Below are 16,843 nucleotides of genomic sequence, written 5' to 3' on the forward strand. Positions count from 1 at the left end.
CCCCCGAATGTGTAGGGAGTGGATGAGAAAGTGGAATAACATGGAACTGTGAACAGGTGACCACTGGTTGATGTGGACTCAGAGAAGCGATGGGTTTGTTTCCATGCTGTTTTCTTCCAATCCAATCTAATCTATAAACTGCATATATTCTTGCCTGGACTGCAGATGAGGGGAATTCAGGAGAGAGGTCATCCACCATTATGTGGAATCGGTGCGACTCAGCCTGTAAAGGTGGTGGTAGGATAGAAGAAAGGTGCGTCTCCATTACAGAAACCATTCCACAATTCACATCCAATGCCAGTATTTGTATGGTTACTTTAGTTTAGTTTAGAGATTCAGTACGGAAACAAGCCCTTCATCCCACCAAGTCCGTACTGACAAGCAATCCCCACACATAAACGCTATCCTACACACACCAGGGACAATTTTACATTTACACCAAGCCAATTAACCGACAAACCTGTTGGTCTTCGGAGCGTGGGAGGAAACCGAAGATCTAGGAGAAAACCCACGCAGGTCACGGGGAGAACGTAGAAACTCCGTACAGACCAGCGCCTGTAGTCAGGATCGAACCCGGGTCTCTGGCGCTGTAAGGCAGGAACTCTACCGCTGCATCACCTGTATGCTGGCCTGTCATTTTAGCATGCGGCAAAGTTACAGAGACACAACATAGGGCGGAAGAAGGAAGAATCTTGTCCTTGTTCTTGCTAAAACAGTGCACTTTCATTTTAGCTACCAAATCCGAGACATTGCCATTAACTGAATCATAGGTCTATATTTTCTGAAGGATAGGTGGCTTGTGATGGCAGAGGTATTCATTCATATTCACATCAACCTTTCCTGAAAGTTAATAAAGAATCTGCTTCCACCACCCTTCTACGCAGGACATTACAGATCATTGCACCTCACTGTGTCATTTTGTAGATTATCCTAAAGCTATCCTCTACTTCCTCATCAACTTGCCAGTGAATCCAGTTTCTCCTCGCTTTCTCTTTCACAGGTTTTCATCAACATACAAAATGTACATAAAAATATGCTGCATCAATTGTTAAATTAAAATTCATGGATTATAAATTCATAAATTCTAGGAGCAGAATTAGGCCATTTGGCCCACCAAATATATTCCGCCACTCAAAATGGCTGATCTATCTTTCCCATCAACCCCATTCTCCTGCCTTCTCCCCATAACCCCTGGCACCCATACTAATCAAGCATATGTCAATCTCCACCTTCATTGACTTGACCTCCACAGCTCTGTGGTAATGAATAAGACAGATTCATCACCATCTGACTAAAGAAATTCCTTCTCATCTCCTTTCTAAAGGTACGTACAGGTACTTTTATTCTGAGGCTATGGTCTCTGGTCCTAGACTGTACCACTAGTGGAAATATTCTCTCTACATTCACTCTATCCAGGCCTTTCACTATTCTGTAGGTCTCAATGAGCTCCCCCATCATCTTTCTAAACTCCAGCGAGTACAAGCCCAGAATCATCAAACGCTCATCATTTGTTAACCCACTAATTCCTGGGATCATTCTCGTAAATCTCCTCCGGATCCTCTCCGATGCCAACACATCCTTCCTCAGACTAAATGTGTAGGAAGGAACTGCAGATGCTGGTTAAAACTGAAGATTGACACAAAAAGCTGGAGTAACTCAGCGGGTCGGACAGCATCTCTGCAGAAAAGGAAAAGGTGACGTTTCGGGTCGAGACCCTTCTTCAGTCTGAGACTGCATATCTTTTGTATACATTTATGTATGTTGATGACAGCCTGTGAAAGAATGAGGAGAAACTAGTTTCACTGGCAAGTAGATGAGGAACCAGAAGACAGAGGCCTGCGGTCAATCCTGACCTTGGGTGCAAGTTTCTACGTTCTCCCTGTGACCATGTGGGTTTATTCCGGTTTGTTCCTCCATCCCAAAGAAGTGTTGGATTTTGTAGGTTAATTGGCCTCTGTAAATTGCCTCTCAGTGTGCAGGGAGTGGATGAAAGAGAAAGACATCCATCACGATGGTGCACCACGGCCAAGGTACACTCAGATAAATAAATGCTCATCAGGTAAGCCAGGACAATGAGCAGTGAGAAGGGTGATACAGTGCAGCCAAGGAAGCCAGTTTCTCACACAGCACCAGCATTGACATTCATCATAGAAACATAGAAAATAGGTGCAGGAGGAGGCCATTCGGCCTTTCGAGCCAGCACCGCCATTCACTCTGATCGTCCCTATTCAATAACCCGTGCCTGCCTGCCTTCTCCCCTATCCCTTTATTCCACAAGCCCCAAGAGCTCTATCTATAAAGCATAGAATCTATAGAAACATCAAATAGGTACATTCATAACCACTGATCCAACTCTTTCCTGTCCAGATCCAGCCTTGTACTCCACAATCCCCTTTGTGCACAGAGTTGTGATACGTCAAGAAAAATATCAGGTTTAAAATGTATTGATTTGCACTCCTTGATGCTGCAATCTCCTTTAACTCTCTCCCATGGCGTTTGTGATTCCCTCCTTAACTTCTTTCCCTTTATCTCTCTATTCTCCAGAAAGCCTGCCTCCATCTAAGCTTTTTGTCAATTGCCCTAATCTCTCCAAACATAGCTCAATGTTCAATTCTGTTTGATGTCACTCCATGGATCCATTTTACCATGTTAAAAGGATTTGCATAAATACAAGCTGTTGCATTGACTTCAGCACTCATTATATCCAGCACCTTGGATTTCTTTACCCTTGCCAAGCACGGTTCAGTTAATATCTTATTTTGACTCGACAAAGCATCCAAGTTGCCAAATGTTTGCAGAGTTTTTGATACTTTATCTCACGCGCTCCTTAAAATTTCCCTTAAATTTCAACATTCTTTACCATGTTGACAATGGTTCTGTTTCAGATGTTTTGGTGCAACCCATTTGAAGCTGTCTAAAAAATAGGCAGAGCCCTTTAAAGAAAAGAAAACCTCACAAGGATTGTGAATCTCTTCCTGCATTTGAGTTGCAACAAAGGGATGTCTGAGCATTGGACCGACCGTTCAGCCGTGTGATGCAGGGAGGTAGATGAGAGAAATTTGTTACAGACAAAATTGTGTCTCTGGTGAGTTCAAATGAGTCTTGAGGGCCTGTCCCACTTGGCCGTCATTTGTGCGTAATTTACGCGACATAATTTACGCATCATGACACACAACGCGCATATCGCGACACGCACATGATGCGCGCATGGTGCGTGATGACATAGGCAGTGACGTGCGGCGTCGCAGAATTTTGTGATGTACAAAATCTTTGCGGGCCGTCTGCGAGATGCGCAAATGACGGCCAAGTGGGACAGGCCCTTTACTTATTGCAGCACAGAAGGTGACCATCAGATCGGTACAAGCTGCCAGCTAAGGGCGGCACGGTGGTGCAGCGTTAGAGTTGCGGCCTTACAGCGCCAGAGACCCGGTTTCGATCTTGACTACAGGTACTGTCTGTACGGAGTTTATACATTCTCCTCGTAACGGCGTGGGTTTTCTCCGAGATCTTTGGTTTCCTCCCACACTCCAGAGACGTACAGATTTGTAGGTTAATTGACTTGGTATAAATGTAAATTGTCCCGAGTGTGTGTAGGATAGTGTTAATGTGCGGGGATCACTGGTCAGTGTGGACTCGGTGGGTCGAAGGGGCTGTTTCTGCACTGTGTCTCTAAACTAAACTAAGCTCTCAATACTGCATGTTTAAGAAGGAACTGCAGATGCTGGAAAATCGAAGGTAGACAAAAATGCTCGAGAAGCTCAGTGGGTGAGGCAGCATCTATGGAGCGAAAGAAATAGGCAACGTTTCGGGCCAAATTTCAGTCTGAAGACGGGTTTTGGCCCGAAACGTTGCCTATTTCCTTCGCTCCATAGATGCTGCCTCACCCGCTGAGTTTCTCCAGCATTTTTGTCTACCTTCTCAATACTGCATTCCCGCCTCACCTTATTTCTTTGCACTCCTACTGTCATATGCCCAGTTGCTTCTTTTGTCAATAATCTACACTGTGGGATGATTTACAGCGGCCATGGAACCCACCTGCACATGTTTAGGATGTGTGAGGAAACCAGAGCGCCTAGCAGACACCCACATGGTCACCAGGAAAACCTGCAAACTCTGCACAGACAGTACCTGAGCTCAGGATTGAACTGGGCCACTGGAACTGTGAGGCAGCAGAAATAATTGTTACACCAAGGCATCACTGAGGTAGTAACAATTCTAAACAAGTTTGGTATTTAAAATACTCTATTCCCATGGATGAATTTAGGACTTCCCCTGGTATTTAGCACGAGTGATGGTAAGCATGGGGTACAGGTTGTGTGTGTGCTTAATCTGTTCCTCTGAGAGCAGCCGCCTTTTAATTCCTGCATGTATCTAAGATACAGGCGCCAGCTGCCAAATGCTGTTTGGTTACGTATCAGTTAATGGACATTGGCCTTGGTAAAACATATCTCTTTCTCCATGTAAAGCTGTAAATGCCTGAAACGGATTGAAAGGCAGTGTTATTTTATGAGCCTAACGGACAATAAGAAACAATTTGGCAGGGTTCAATCCACAGGAGTTTGAAGGTTTGATACATTGACTGGGACCTTCATTTGGGTAACGCTGGTCATTTGATATGAGTGCAGACCTCATTTCAGTACTGAATATGTGAACTTCAGGGTAGGAAGAACTGCAGATGTTGGTTTAAATCCTGAAGATAGACACAAAAAGCTGGAGTAACTCAGCGGATCAGACAACATCTCTGGAGAAATGGAATAGGTGACGCTTTGGGTCGAGACTGAAGAAGGGTCTTCTGTGCAGGAGTGAAGAAGGGTCTCGACCCGAAATGTCACCTATTCCTTTTCTATCCTTGTGTCCATCTTCATGTTAAATGCAGTGCGGGATCCACCACTCTTTACTGATTTGAGCTGAACTGACTTCTCTTGGGTACATGTTTATTTCAATCAGACTGGCCCTCCAGTTTGTGGTGGCTCATACTGTGGATGCTGGATTGTGAATTTCAGACCTGACGAAGGGTCTCGACCCAAAACGTCATCCATTCCTTTTCTCCAGAGATGCTGCCTGGCCCACTGTGTTACTCCAGCATTTTGTGTCTGTCTGTCGGGAGATGAAATGTGTGAGACAGACACAAAATGCTGGAGTAACGCAGTTTATTTTATCACTCTTTGCGCCTTTGCCCGGGTTTATGCTGCAAATGTATTTTAATTGTCAGTTTACTTCATGCCTGACATTTTAATCTATTTCTCCTATCTTTCAACCACCTACTGATCTCTTTAGTCCATCGAAAGACACACAGTATCAGTCCTCCTGAAACAGCAAGACAGAGCAAGGAAGACTCCTAATATTCATTTGCAGTAGAAAATCGAAAGGAAGCAATTTTCCATCATTAGCGTTCCTGATGCTAAGCTATGTCAGTGGTTACTTCCATGTTAGTGTTTAGCCCAGAGTGCAGATAAAAACAATGGATGATTCCAGTTGTAGATCCTGCAGCTGATGACAGGGCCTGTTCAAATGATTAGAGCCTTTGGATAACCACTATATTACATTTGTAGGTCTTCTTTCACACTCATAATCCCAGCTATTTACAATTTATACCTCATAGAGACAAAAAGCTTTGAGAGTCAAAGGTCAGTCTGCACAAAACAAATCTGCTCTTTCTTTGTTAATCTCTTGACAGCTGGGTAAAAAAAAAGATTTAAATCCAGGATGGTTTTGTCTCCTGCACTGGACAGAAAAAAAAGGGATTTAAATATTGGAGAGAGCCAGAATCCACTGTTGGACATGCATCCATTAGACAATGCATGTCCGTTGACAAGTTAAGCCCTGACTTTTAAACAAACCCAGTCAAAAGCTGAGGATGCACTTGCATTATTCCATCTGTCCCACCGTGACACCCAGCCCATCGGATGCTCTCATTATTTTGCACAATACAGGGATGGAGGTCTCATTCACTCCCTCTAAAGGCTGCAAATGCTGGGATCCACTGAAAATTGAGGGGAAATTGTGTTGGTTTGTTATTGCTCTGCTTACTGAGAATCAAAGGCAATCTTTGATGTGTGCGTTATTCACGTAAATATATCGGGTAATGAAAACGAAGAAATAATGGAGTGTAGGAGATATTGTTACAAGTTCAGAGAAAATGCAGTTGAACAAAAGTGGAAGTACTGCTGCAAATTGATTACTTGGAAGCACAGGAATTCATCCTTAGCATATGAGATTAGGAAGGAGAGATAGATCAACCATTGAATGACGGAGTAGACTTGATAGGCCAAATGGCCTAAATCTACTCATGCCCTTATGAGCATATGGCAGATCCATTTGATAACAGCAGAAAATAAGCTGCTTTAGTTTGAGTTTAGTTTTAAAGACACAGCGTAGACTTTAGCCCCCCAAGTCCGCAACTAGCAATCACTCATATCTAGTTCCATCCTACACATTAGGGACAATTTACACAAGCCAATTAACCTACAAACCTTCACGTCTTTGAAATGTGGGAGGAAACCGGAGCACCCGTAGAAAACCCACCGTAGATGTACAAACTCCATACAGACTGCACCTGCAGTCGGGATCAATCGCGGGTCTCTGGCACTGTAAGGTAGCAACTCTACCGCTGCGCCACTGTGCGTGTTCTTGAATCAGATGGTCCAGGTTTTTAAGCTTTTGCAACTCCTGCCCAAAGGGAAAGAGGATAAGACAGAATGGTGGAGAGCTGAATGGTCCTTGATTGTGTTGGTTATTTTCGCAAGACAGTGTGAAGTGTAGATGGTGTCGATGGGAGGGGTGCGGGTTGGGGGGTCGAGACTGAATGGACTGGGCTATGTTCACAACTCACTGCAGCCTTGGGCAGAGCAGTTATACTAATGTGTGATGCACCCCGATAGAGTGCGTTCTATGGAATAGATTAGTGTTTTGACCGTTGCATCAGATGAATGAACAATGATCTAATGATTTGGTGGAACAGTTTCAAGAGGCTGTCTCTCCGTCTCTCTGATTGTTTTGATTATAAGTCAGGGACGAGCTGCTGCTGTAATTAGTTTTTTTAATTTAATCTGTCTTTGCTGAAAGATGGACGTCTCTAAAAGAGGATCTGTACGGCTGATGAGATTTCAGATTAGAGAGAGGACACTTTTTGTTTGAGATGTCTGCTTAATTCCTGCACAGGACATGTGGAGAAGGCAGACAGTGTCAGCACAGATCTGCAGTTCATTAATTCCCTGACAGGGAGGGGAGCTGGGGCAGAGTTAAAGAATAATGACTCTCTTTGGAGATTTGGAGTAACCTTTAGACCTGTTCAGTCCTCCATACAGGTCTTCAGGGATCTAATCATCCTTTGCCACCTGACACCATGTTGATTTTAACCCACATATTGCTGAACAAACATGAATTGGCACAGTTACCTTTTAATTTAGAGATTCGTTTAGAGATACAGCGCGGAAACAGGCCCTTCGGCCCACCGAGTCCGCGCCGACCAGCGATCCCTGCACATTAACACTATCCCACACACACAAGGGACAATTTTACATTTATACCAAGCCAATTAACCTACTAACCTGTAGGTCTCTGGAGTGTGGGAGGAAACCGAAGATCTCGGAGAAAACCCACGCAGGTCACGGGGAGAAGGTACAAACTCCGTACAGAGAGCACCTGTAGTAAGGATCGAACCCAGGTCTCAGGGTCTGTAAGGCAGTAACTCTACCACTGTGCCACCATGCCATCCCGAAATGCATCGCCAAGGACTGCTCTCACCCCAACCATGGACTGTTTAACCTCCTACCATCCGGGAGGCGCTACAGGTCTCTCCGTTGCCGAACCAGCAGGTCGAGGAACAGCTTCTTCCCGGCGGCTGTCACTCTACTAAACAACGTACCTCGGTGACTGCCAATCACCACCCCCCCCCGGACACTTATTATTATTTATTCAAATCATTTGCTATGTCGCTCTTCCAGGGAGATGCTAAATGCATTTGGTTGTCTCTGTACTGTACACTGACAATGACAATTAAAATTGAATCTGAATCTGAACCTCGTGAGTAAATCGGGCGTTGCCGAATAAACAGCAACTCTGGAACTACACAGGGAATAAATATCCTTTACCGCAACAAATAAATAGAAACTATGCACAGTAAAACTCCTATAATCCATTTTCCAATCATTCGGAAATCCCAATGGGAGTCGGCATCTGGCTCATAGTTTGCTGATACACGACTATCTACCACCAGACTTCGACCCACACCAATTCGCTTATCGCCAAAACAGATCCACGGAAGACGCCATTACCGTAGCTCTCCACTCTGTGCTGAGCCATCTGGAGCAGGGGCAGAGCTACGTCCGGATGCTCTTTGTGGATTATAGCTCAGCTTTTAATACAATCATTCCGGACATTCTCATTGGTAAACTGGTCACTCTCGGCCTCCCCACTGTCACATGTGCCTGGATTAAGGATTTCCTCACAAACCGGCCCCAGACTGTGAGACTTGGCCCCCACCTCTCCTCCACTCGCAGGTTGAGTACCGGTTCCCCACAGGGCTGTGTGCTAAGCCCCCTCTTATACTGTCTCTACACCTACGACTGTAGTCCGGCCCACAACAACAACCGCATCGTCAAATTTGCTGACGACACTACTGTAGTCGGACTTATTTCAAAGGGAGACGAGGCAGCCTACAGAGAGGAAGTCCTGAAGTTGACAACCTGGTGCTCAGAAAACAATCTGGCTCTGTATTGAATTGAATTTCCTTTATTGTCATTCAGACCTTACGGTCTGAACGAAATTTTCCTTGGATGGAACGGTGCTCCCGTGAGAGCGGCATGGTGAGGGGCTGGAGTGGCCCAGCCCGAGGGAGGAACGGCACTCCCGCTGGAGTGGCCCAGCCCGAGGGAGGAACGGCACTCCCGCTGGAGTGGCCCAGCCCGAGGGAGGAACGGCACTCCCGCTGGAGTGGCCCAGCCCGAGGGAGGAACGGCACTCCCGCTGGAGTGGCCCAGCCTGAGGGTGGAACGGCACTCCCGCTGGAGTGGCCCAGCCTGAGGGTGGAACGGTACTCACGTGAGGGCGATCCGGTCCGGGGGTTGGGACAGTGCTCCGGTGGCTGGGACGACGTTCTGGCGGCGGTGCCCAGAGTCCTGGGTTCAGCCGCGGGCCGGCGGCTGCGTGTGCTGCAGGCACGAACACCAGAAAAACAAAAGAGCTCATTGTCGACTTCAGGAGGCACAGCACCGACTTAGCCCCCCTACACATCAACGGCGAGTGTGTGGAGAGGGTCAACACCTTCCGGTTTCTCGGCGTCCATATCGCTGCTGATATCTCCTGGACTGACAACACGACAGCGGTCATCAAGAAGGCTCAGCAGCGGCTGCACTTCCTGAGGGTCCTCAGGAAGCACAACCTGGACTCTAACTTGCTGCAGGCCTTCTACCGCTCGTCCATCGAAAGCCTGCTGACATACTGCATTACAGCATGGTATGGCAGCTGCACCATGGCAGACAGGGAGAGGCTTCAGAGGGTAACTAGGACAGCACAGAAGATCATTGGTTGCCCTCTCCCCTCCCTGATGGATATCTACACCTCCCGCTGCCTTAGCAGGGCAAAGAAGATCATCATAGACAGCTCCCATCCTGCGTTTGGACTGTTCGACCTGCTGCCCTCTGGAAGGCGCTATAGGTGCATCAAATCCAGGACAAATAGACTCAGGAATAGTTGTTTTCCGAAAATTATAACTACTCTTAATTCAAATTCACACATGCACCGACTTCACAGCCCAACACCCGGACTTCCATCTGTATATATGTATATAGCGCCGCAGAATTGTGCACCTATCACCCCCCCCCCCCCCCCTTCTCCCTTCTGTTTTTGTTTTCTGTTTCTTGTTCTTTGTACTAAATTATATGTATGCACTGAGTACGAGCAGCTTTTAATTTCATTGTATATGTACAGTGACAATAAATGGCATATCATATCATATCATGTTCCCTTCCGCTCGCAACGGCCCGAGGTGGACAGATTAACAGTGTTGTACTGGACTTCATATGTCAAGTTACCATCAGTTGTCAGCTTGGCAACAATAGTTAGGTCATGTGGAACCTGACATATACAATCCCATACAGTTACACTGCATAGCTGTGTGGAATCAATAGCTCATCAGCAGGGAGGCATCAATACATTTACGGGAGCAGTAACATTGCAGCAGGTTATCTTCAGCACCACCAGAGGCGAGAAATACTTGCATACAATTATGAAAACAACTCCTGCTGTGTGATTGTGAGAGTGCAGCAAATTTGTGCCCAGTTAGGTCTTAGTGTCCAGCAGGAACTTTGACCCCTGACCCTTCAGCGGCATTTGCATTTGCCCCAGTGTGGAGTTGCCTCTAATGACATGGGCAGTGATGCCGCAGACAACATTTACCTCCAGAGAGATTTTTGACCTTCATTGACCTAATAAAATGATCGATGGATAACTTCAAAAACAATCTGATTTGACCAGCTCCTTCCACTTTCAGGGTTAACATTCTGTATCCTCATGGTGACCTATGACCTCGAGTCCCTCCCCAGGCTGTAAATGTCAAAGACTAGAGGGCATTGCTGTAAGGCGCGAGGGAGAAAGTTTAAAGGAGCTATACGGGGTAAGTCTTCACACAGAGTCTGGTGTGTGCCTGGAACTTGCTGCCTGGGGAGGTAGTGAAAGCAGATATGATAGTGGTGTTTAAAAGGCTTTTAGATAGCCACATGGATATTCAGGGATTAGAGGGATATGAATGACATGCAGCAGAAGTGATTACATTGAATAGGCATCATGTTCGGCATGGGCATGTTGGGCTGAAGGGCCTGTTCCTTTGCTGTGTTGTTCTGTGCCCTGTGTTTTATTAGATGTAAGGTGTGTGTTCGATTATTGAAAGCTGCCCCATCTCCAGCAGCTCGAACTCTGACCTCGCCTGTCTTTTCATCCCCCAGATTTGACTTCACACTGTGAGGCATCGTATACACAGACTGAAGATCTTCATGAAGGTCTGACGTTGGGTGTTCGTTCCCTCCACCCTCTCCCCGTCCCACGGCCGGCTGGACCTTTGGAGCATGGAGCTGAAGGTGTGGGTGGACGGGGTTCAGCGAGTGGTCTGTGGCGTCAACGAGAAGACCACGTGCCAGGAGGTTGTCATTGCTCTGGCTCAGGCCATGGGTAAGGAGAAAGCATTCCCACCTGGTACCGTGAGATACCACGGTGGCGCAGCGGTAGAGTTGCTGCCTTACAGTGCTCACAGCGCCAGAAGCCCGGGTTCTAACCCGACCACGGGTGCTGTCTGTACAGACTTTGTACGTTCTCCCCGTGACCTGCGTGGGTTTTCTACGACATCTTCGGTTGCCTCCCACACTCCAAAGACGTATGGGTTTGTAGGTTAATTGGCTTAGTATAAATGTAACAATTGTCCCTAGTGTGTGTAGAATAGTGTTAATATACGGGGATCGCTGGACGGCGTGGATCTAATGGGCCGAAGGGCCTGTTTCAGCGCTGTATCTCTAAACTATATCAACAAAATAGAGAGAGTACAGAGGAGATTTACTAGAATGTTGCCTGGGTTTCAGCACCTAAGTTAGAGAAAAGTTGAATAAGATAGGTCTTTATTCTTTGGAGCGCAGAAGGTTAAGGGGGGGCTTGATAGAGGTCTTTAAAATTATGAGAGGGATAGACAGAGTTGACGTGGATAAGCTTTTTCCATTGAGAATAGGGAAGATTCAAACAAGAGGACATGATTTGAGAATTAAGGGACAAAAGTTTAGGGGTAACATGAGGGGAACTTCTTTACTCAGAGAGTGGCTGTGTGGAATGAGCTTCCAGTGGAAGCGGTGGAGGCAGTTTCGATTTTATCATTTAAAAATGAATTGGATAGGTATATGGACGGGAAAGGAAGGGAGGGTTATGGTCTGAGTGCAGGTAGATAGGACTAGGTGAGAATAAGTGTTCGGCACGGACTAGAAGGGCCGAGATGGCCTGTTTCCGTGCTGTAATTGTTATATGGTTATATGGTAAACTAAACTACATTAAACTAAACAAACAAGAAGCTGAACAGCAAACATATCGGATCGCCCTCATCAGGAGAGGCTACAGGCGGGTGGCGTGGGAAGTGTAGCTGGGGGGTTAATTATAGCCAGAAATGATGGCCCTGTTGTATTCACTGTGGATTTAACTCCTGTTTGCTTTGAGTTATGCATGGGGTGGGATCGAACATGGTATACAATCCACGATGGGGCACAGTGAATTCTCACTCTGCAACAAACATTACTCACCCTGATTCCATTTTATGCTCTGCACATTCACATCCACTCCCCCACATTCATCCACTCACCTACATACTTAAAGCAATTTACAGTAAAACAACTACAATGCGAGACTTGGTGGAATCAGCACATGAGAGTCAATTCAAGATTCAAGAGAGTTTAATTGTGATTTGTACCAGCAATGGAACAATGAAATTCTTACTAGCTCAATAGACATCATATTTAGCTCGGGCAGCTTACAACCAGTGGTATGAATATTGATTTCTCCTCTCTCTCCGTGCCATCCCCCAACCTAGTCGGGCTGCTGCTTTCATTGTTCATATCCCTCTGTTATCACCTCATCCACAGCCAAATGTGAACCATTCTGCATCATCAGTGCTGGCACTGATTTGTTCTGTATCTTTTCTGACCTCTAGGTTTCCCTCTCCCCTGACTCTGTCTGAAGAAGGGTCTCGATCCGAATCGTCACCCATTCCTTCTCTCCGTAAATGCCGTCAGTCCCGCTAAGTTACTCCAGCATTTAGTTTCTATCTTTGCCCCCTCACCCCTCTTTCTTCCCCTGCTCCTCTTCTGTGCCCCACCTGGATTCGTACCTATTTCTTCTCTCCCCCTCTCCCTACATTCCTTCCTCTGGCTTCACAATTCACAACTCCTCAATCCTTTTGTTAAAGAGGGAACTGCAGATGCTGGAGAATCGAAGGTTACACAGAAAAGCTGGAGAAACTCAGCGGGTGCAGCAGCATCTATGGAGCGAAGGAAATAGGCAACGTTTCGGGCCGAAACCCTTCCTCAGACTGATCAGGGGTGGGGGTGGGTGGGGACAAGAAAGGGAAAAGGAGGAGTAGCCGGAAGGCTGGAGGGTGGGAGGAGACAGCAGGGGAGCTGAGGAAGGGGAGGAGACAGCAAGGACTAACAGAATTGGGAGAAGTCGATGTTCATGCCCCCGGGATGCAGACTCCCCAAACGGAATATGAGGTGCTGTTCCTCCAACAGCACCTCATATTCCGTTTGGGGAGTCTGCATCCCGGGGGCATGAACATCGACTTCTCCCAATTCTGTTAGTCCTTGCTGTCTCCTCCCCTTCCTCAGCTCCCCTGCTGTCTCCTCCCACCCTCCAGCCTTCCGGCTACTCCTCCTTTTCCCTTTCTTGTCCCCACCCACCCCCACCCCTGATCAGTCTGAGGAAGGGTTTCGGCCCGAAACGTTGCCTATTTCCTTCGCTCCATAGATGCTGCTGCACCCGCTGAGTTTCTCCAGCTTTTCTGTGTAATCCTCAATCCTTTTGTCTCACACCTGTTTTTTTTTCTAGTCTGGCCTTCCGGAAATCAGCTATTCATTTCTCCAGAGATGCTGCCTGACCCGTGGAGTTGCACCAGCACTTTGTGTCTTTTTTTGCAAACCAGCATCTGCAGTTCCCTGTCTATACATTTCTAGTCACTTTGATGGCAAAATCAAATGGCCATTCACCAGAACGTAAATATAAGCAGGCTCTCTTGGGCTGCAGAATGGTTCTGCAGAGCCAAAACAATCATGGACTATCTTTAAAATGGCACGTATCCCATGTGTACTTACATGGCACACACGACTCAGAAATAAGGACAGTAAATACTGGAAACACCCAGCGAGTCAGACAGCATCTTAGGTGGTAAAATGGCAGTTAACTTTTCAGGTTAAAGAACGCCCGGATGTTGGGTCTTCTGCATGAAATGCCACCTCTTTTCCTCTTTCCCACAAGTGCTGCCTGATCTGTTGAGCGAGTCTGACACTTTCGGTTTTTATTTAGATTTCCGCAGTCTGCGGTATTTTTGAGTTTAACTGCGGGCAATTTGTGGTTGTGGAGTATGTTTGTGGGAAAGGAATTTTTCACACATCCAGTGGTATGAATATTGATTCATCTAACATATATGTGATACCCATATGTGAGAACATTGGCTGTGAGTCTATGTGTTGAGGAGCATTCCAAACATGATGATGATGATACTTTATTGTCACCTGTACCTGGCGAGATGCAGTGAAATTCTTTGTTTTTGCATGCACAGTGGACGAAAGAGTCGCCACAAAGGCACTGACAAAGTTACAAAAAGTACTCACCCTCCTTCGTCCCCCACAATGGTCCCCCCTTAGCTCTCGGCTCCCTCTCCACACGCTGGGTCCCCCCTTGTTCTTGGCCTTCCCCACCCCCACGCTGGGTTCCACCATTGTTATTCGCGCCCCCCCCCCCCCCCCCCCATGCCGACCCCCCCCCCCGACCACCGCTGGGTCCCCCCTTTGTTCCATGCAAGTGCGGCTCATCCGCTCTCGGTCCAATCTTGTCTTCGACCCGTCTCCACCCCGAGGCTCTGTCCTTGGCCCCACTCCGATCGAGACTCCAGCCCAACCTCGAGACTCCAACCAGGCCTCGTCCTCGGCTCGAAAGTAGTTTGCTGGTCCTTCTGACTTTAGCTCAAGCAATCTATTACTCTGCCTTTGGCCATCTCCCTGAAAGGGGGCATTGGCTTCCTTCTCCTTCAGCACCGGGTAGACTGGGCAACAGTGGATCACCAATTTCCCCAGCTCCAACCATGTTACGGGAGCATCAGATGAGAAAGCTGCTTCTATTGGCCGAGTGGAAGTGGACTTGGAAATGGTGAACAAAAACAGTTTTGTCAAGACCCTGCCTCCTAACACATCAAAATACATCTAACCCTCTGCCTGCATGGAGTCGATGCAGGCAGAAATAGAATAATTAAATGATACCCCAAGTGAGCATCTTTGTGGCACAGCAGTTAGTGCTGCTGCCTTACTGCTCCGGGGGGAGGTCAAGGAAAGAGCGTTCACGTCGCGGCCCTGTTTTCACCAATCTTCACTGTAGTGACAGATTTTTATATCATTTCAAGGGGGGCAGAATTATTACTTAAAATGGGAGCATTCAATGGTCATACCATTGTGTTTGTAAGCGACCCAAATGGAATATGAGGTGCTGTTCCTTGCCTGTGCCCTCACCCCGCCAATGGAGGGGGCAAGAGAGAAGATGTTGTTGGTAGAGAGGGATGTAAGGGGGAATGGGATTGGGTTTGATCCCCTTTCACCTGCCCTGCAATTCTTTGAGGAGTTTGACTTTATTAGAAGACAAAACTGAAGTGGGTGTTTAATTAGCAACAGGTCTAATCTGTTCGTCTAGTTGAGGGGACACCTTGGAGCCTCACGCTCTTAAACATGCCTCCACTTGCTGGCAGATAGAGACATGGTACGTCAGCAAACCATGAAGAGGGAACTTAATGCCATGTTGCCAATCTAATGTCGCTATGACTAGATAAGGCGGCATGGGCTCCCTCTGCTGGAACCAACAGCCACTGCAACTCGCACAATCCCTGGTGCATCTTGGAGTGCAGTAACCCATTAGGAAATTAATTGTGCATATCACCACTTATTATGAATTACAGTCAGCATTAATGAGGAACAGACAGGTTTGTGGACCATTATGGCATTCTGTTGACCATTTAATGTCAGTGTTTATTTTGAATGGGACCTTTCATCTGCTAATATGAAGGACCAAGTGAATCCTATATCTGCTTGTGGTGCTTGCCTTTTAGGTTATTCCTAAAATAATGTGCGGCAGAGCTGGAAATTCATAAAGGAAATGTTCACAATAGCTATCAAATCGATTACTCCCAAATGTCTAACTCTGACATATCTGATATATATATATATGTATATAAATGACTTGTATGTAAACGTTGATGGGTTGTTTAGTAAGTTTGCAGATGACACAAAGATTGCTTGGGGTGCGGAATGTGAGGAAGGTTTACAAAGTATACAGTGTAGGTCGGCTACAGAAATGGGCAGAGAAATGGCAGATGATGTTTAAACCGAGAAAGTGTGAGGTGTTGCACTTTGGGAGGACAACTGTAAAGGGAAAATATACCATTGCTGGCATGACCCTTATCAGCATTGTTGTACAGAGGGATCTTGCGGTCCTTATATCCTGGAAAGTGACAACACAAGCAGATAGAGTGGTAAATGAGGCACAATGTATGTGCGTCTTCATTGGTTGGAGCATTGATTATAAGAGTCAGGAAGTCATGGTGGTGCAGCTTTGGTTAGGCTGCATTTGGAGTATTGTGTGCAGTTCTGGTCATCACATTACAGGAAGGATGTGGAGACGTGGGAAAGAGTGTGGAGGCAGAGGAGGTTTTCAAGAATGATGCCTGGATTAGGATGTATTGGCTACAGGGGATAGGTTGGACAGATTTAGATTGTTTTCTCTGGAACATCGGAAGTTGTGGAGAGACCTGATAGAAGTATGTGAAATTATGAGAGACAGAGATGGGGTAGACAGTCAGAACCTAACCCCAGGATGGAAATATCAAATACTCAAGGGCATAACTTTAAGGTGAGAGGGGAAAAGTGTAAAGCAGATGTGTAGTGCAAATTTTTTTAATAGAGGATGGTGTGTACCTGGAACGCGCTGCTGGTACAGGCTGATACGATAATGGCGGCAGATAATATAGTGGCGTTTAAGAGAATTATAGATTTGTCTTAGCATCCTGTTCAGCACAGACTCTGTGGGCCGAAGGGCCTGTTATGTACAGTATTTTTCT

General features: G+C 46.6%; 1 protein-coding gene across 2 annotated transcripts in view; it reads left to right on the top strand.

The window, feature by feature from the left end:
- LOC129708592 (ras association domain-containing protein 8-like) overlaps positions 1-16,843 on the top strand; it is a 52,613-nt gene that overhangs the window by 12,042 nt on the left and 23,728 nt on the right. The window contains exon 2 of one of the 2 annotated variants that reach the window (XM_055654420.1): positions 10,944-11,166. In XM_055654420.1, coding sequence (XP_055510395.1) covers positions 11,064-11,166 — 103 coding nt within the window. In that variant the 5' untranslated portion in view covers positions 10,944-11,063. Of the gene's footprint in view, positions 1-10,943; positions 11,167-16,843 lie in introns of those variants that run through there. The other variant, XM_055654421.1, reaches the window with a different exon arrangement.

The sequence above is a fragment of the Leucoraja erinacea genome, chromosome 24, assembly GCF_028641065.1.
Source record: "Leucoraja erinacea ecotype New England chromosome 24, Leri_hhj_1, whole genome shotgun sequence".
NCBI classification, from domain to species: Eukaryota; Metazoa; Chordata; class Chondrichthyes; order Rajiformes; family Rajidae; genus Leucoraja; species Leucoraja erinaceus.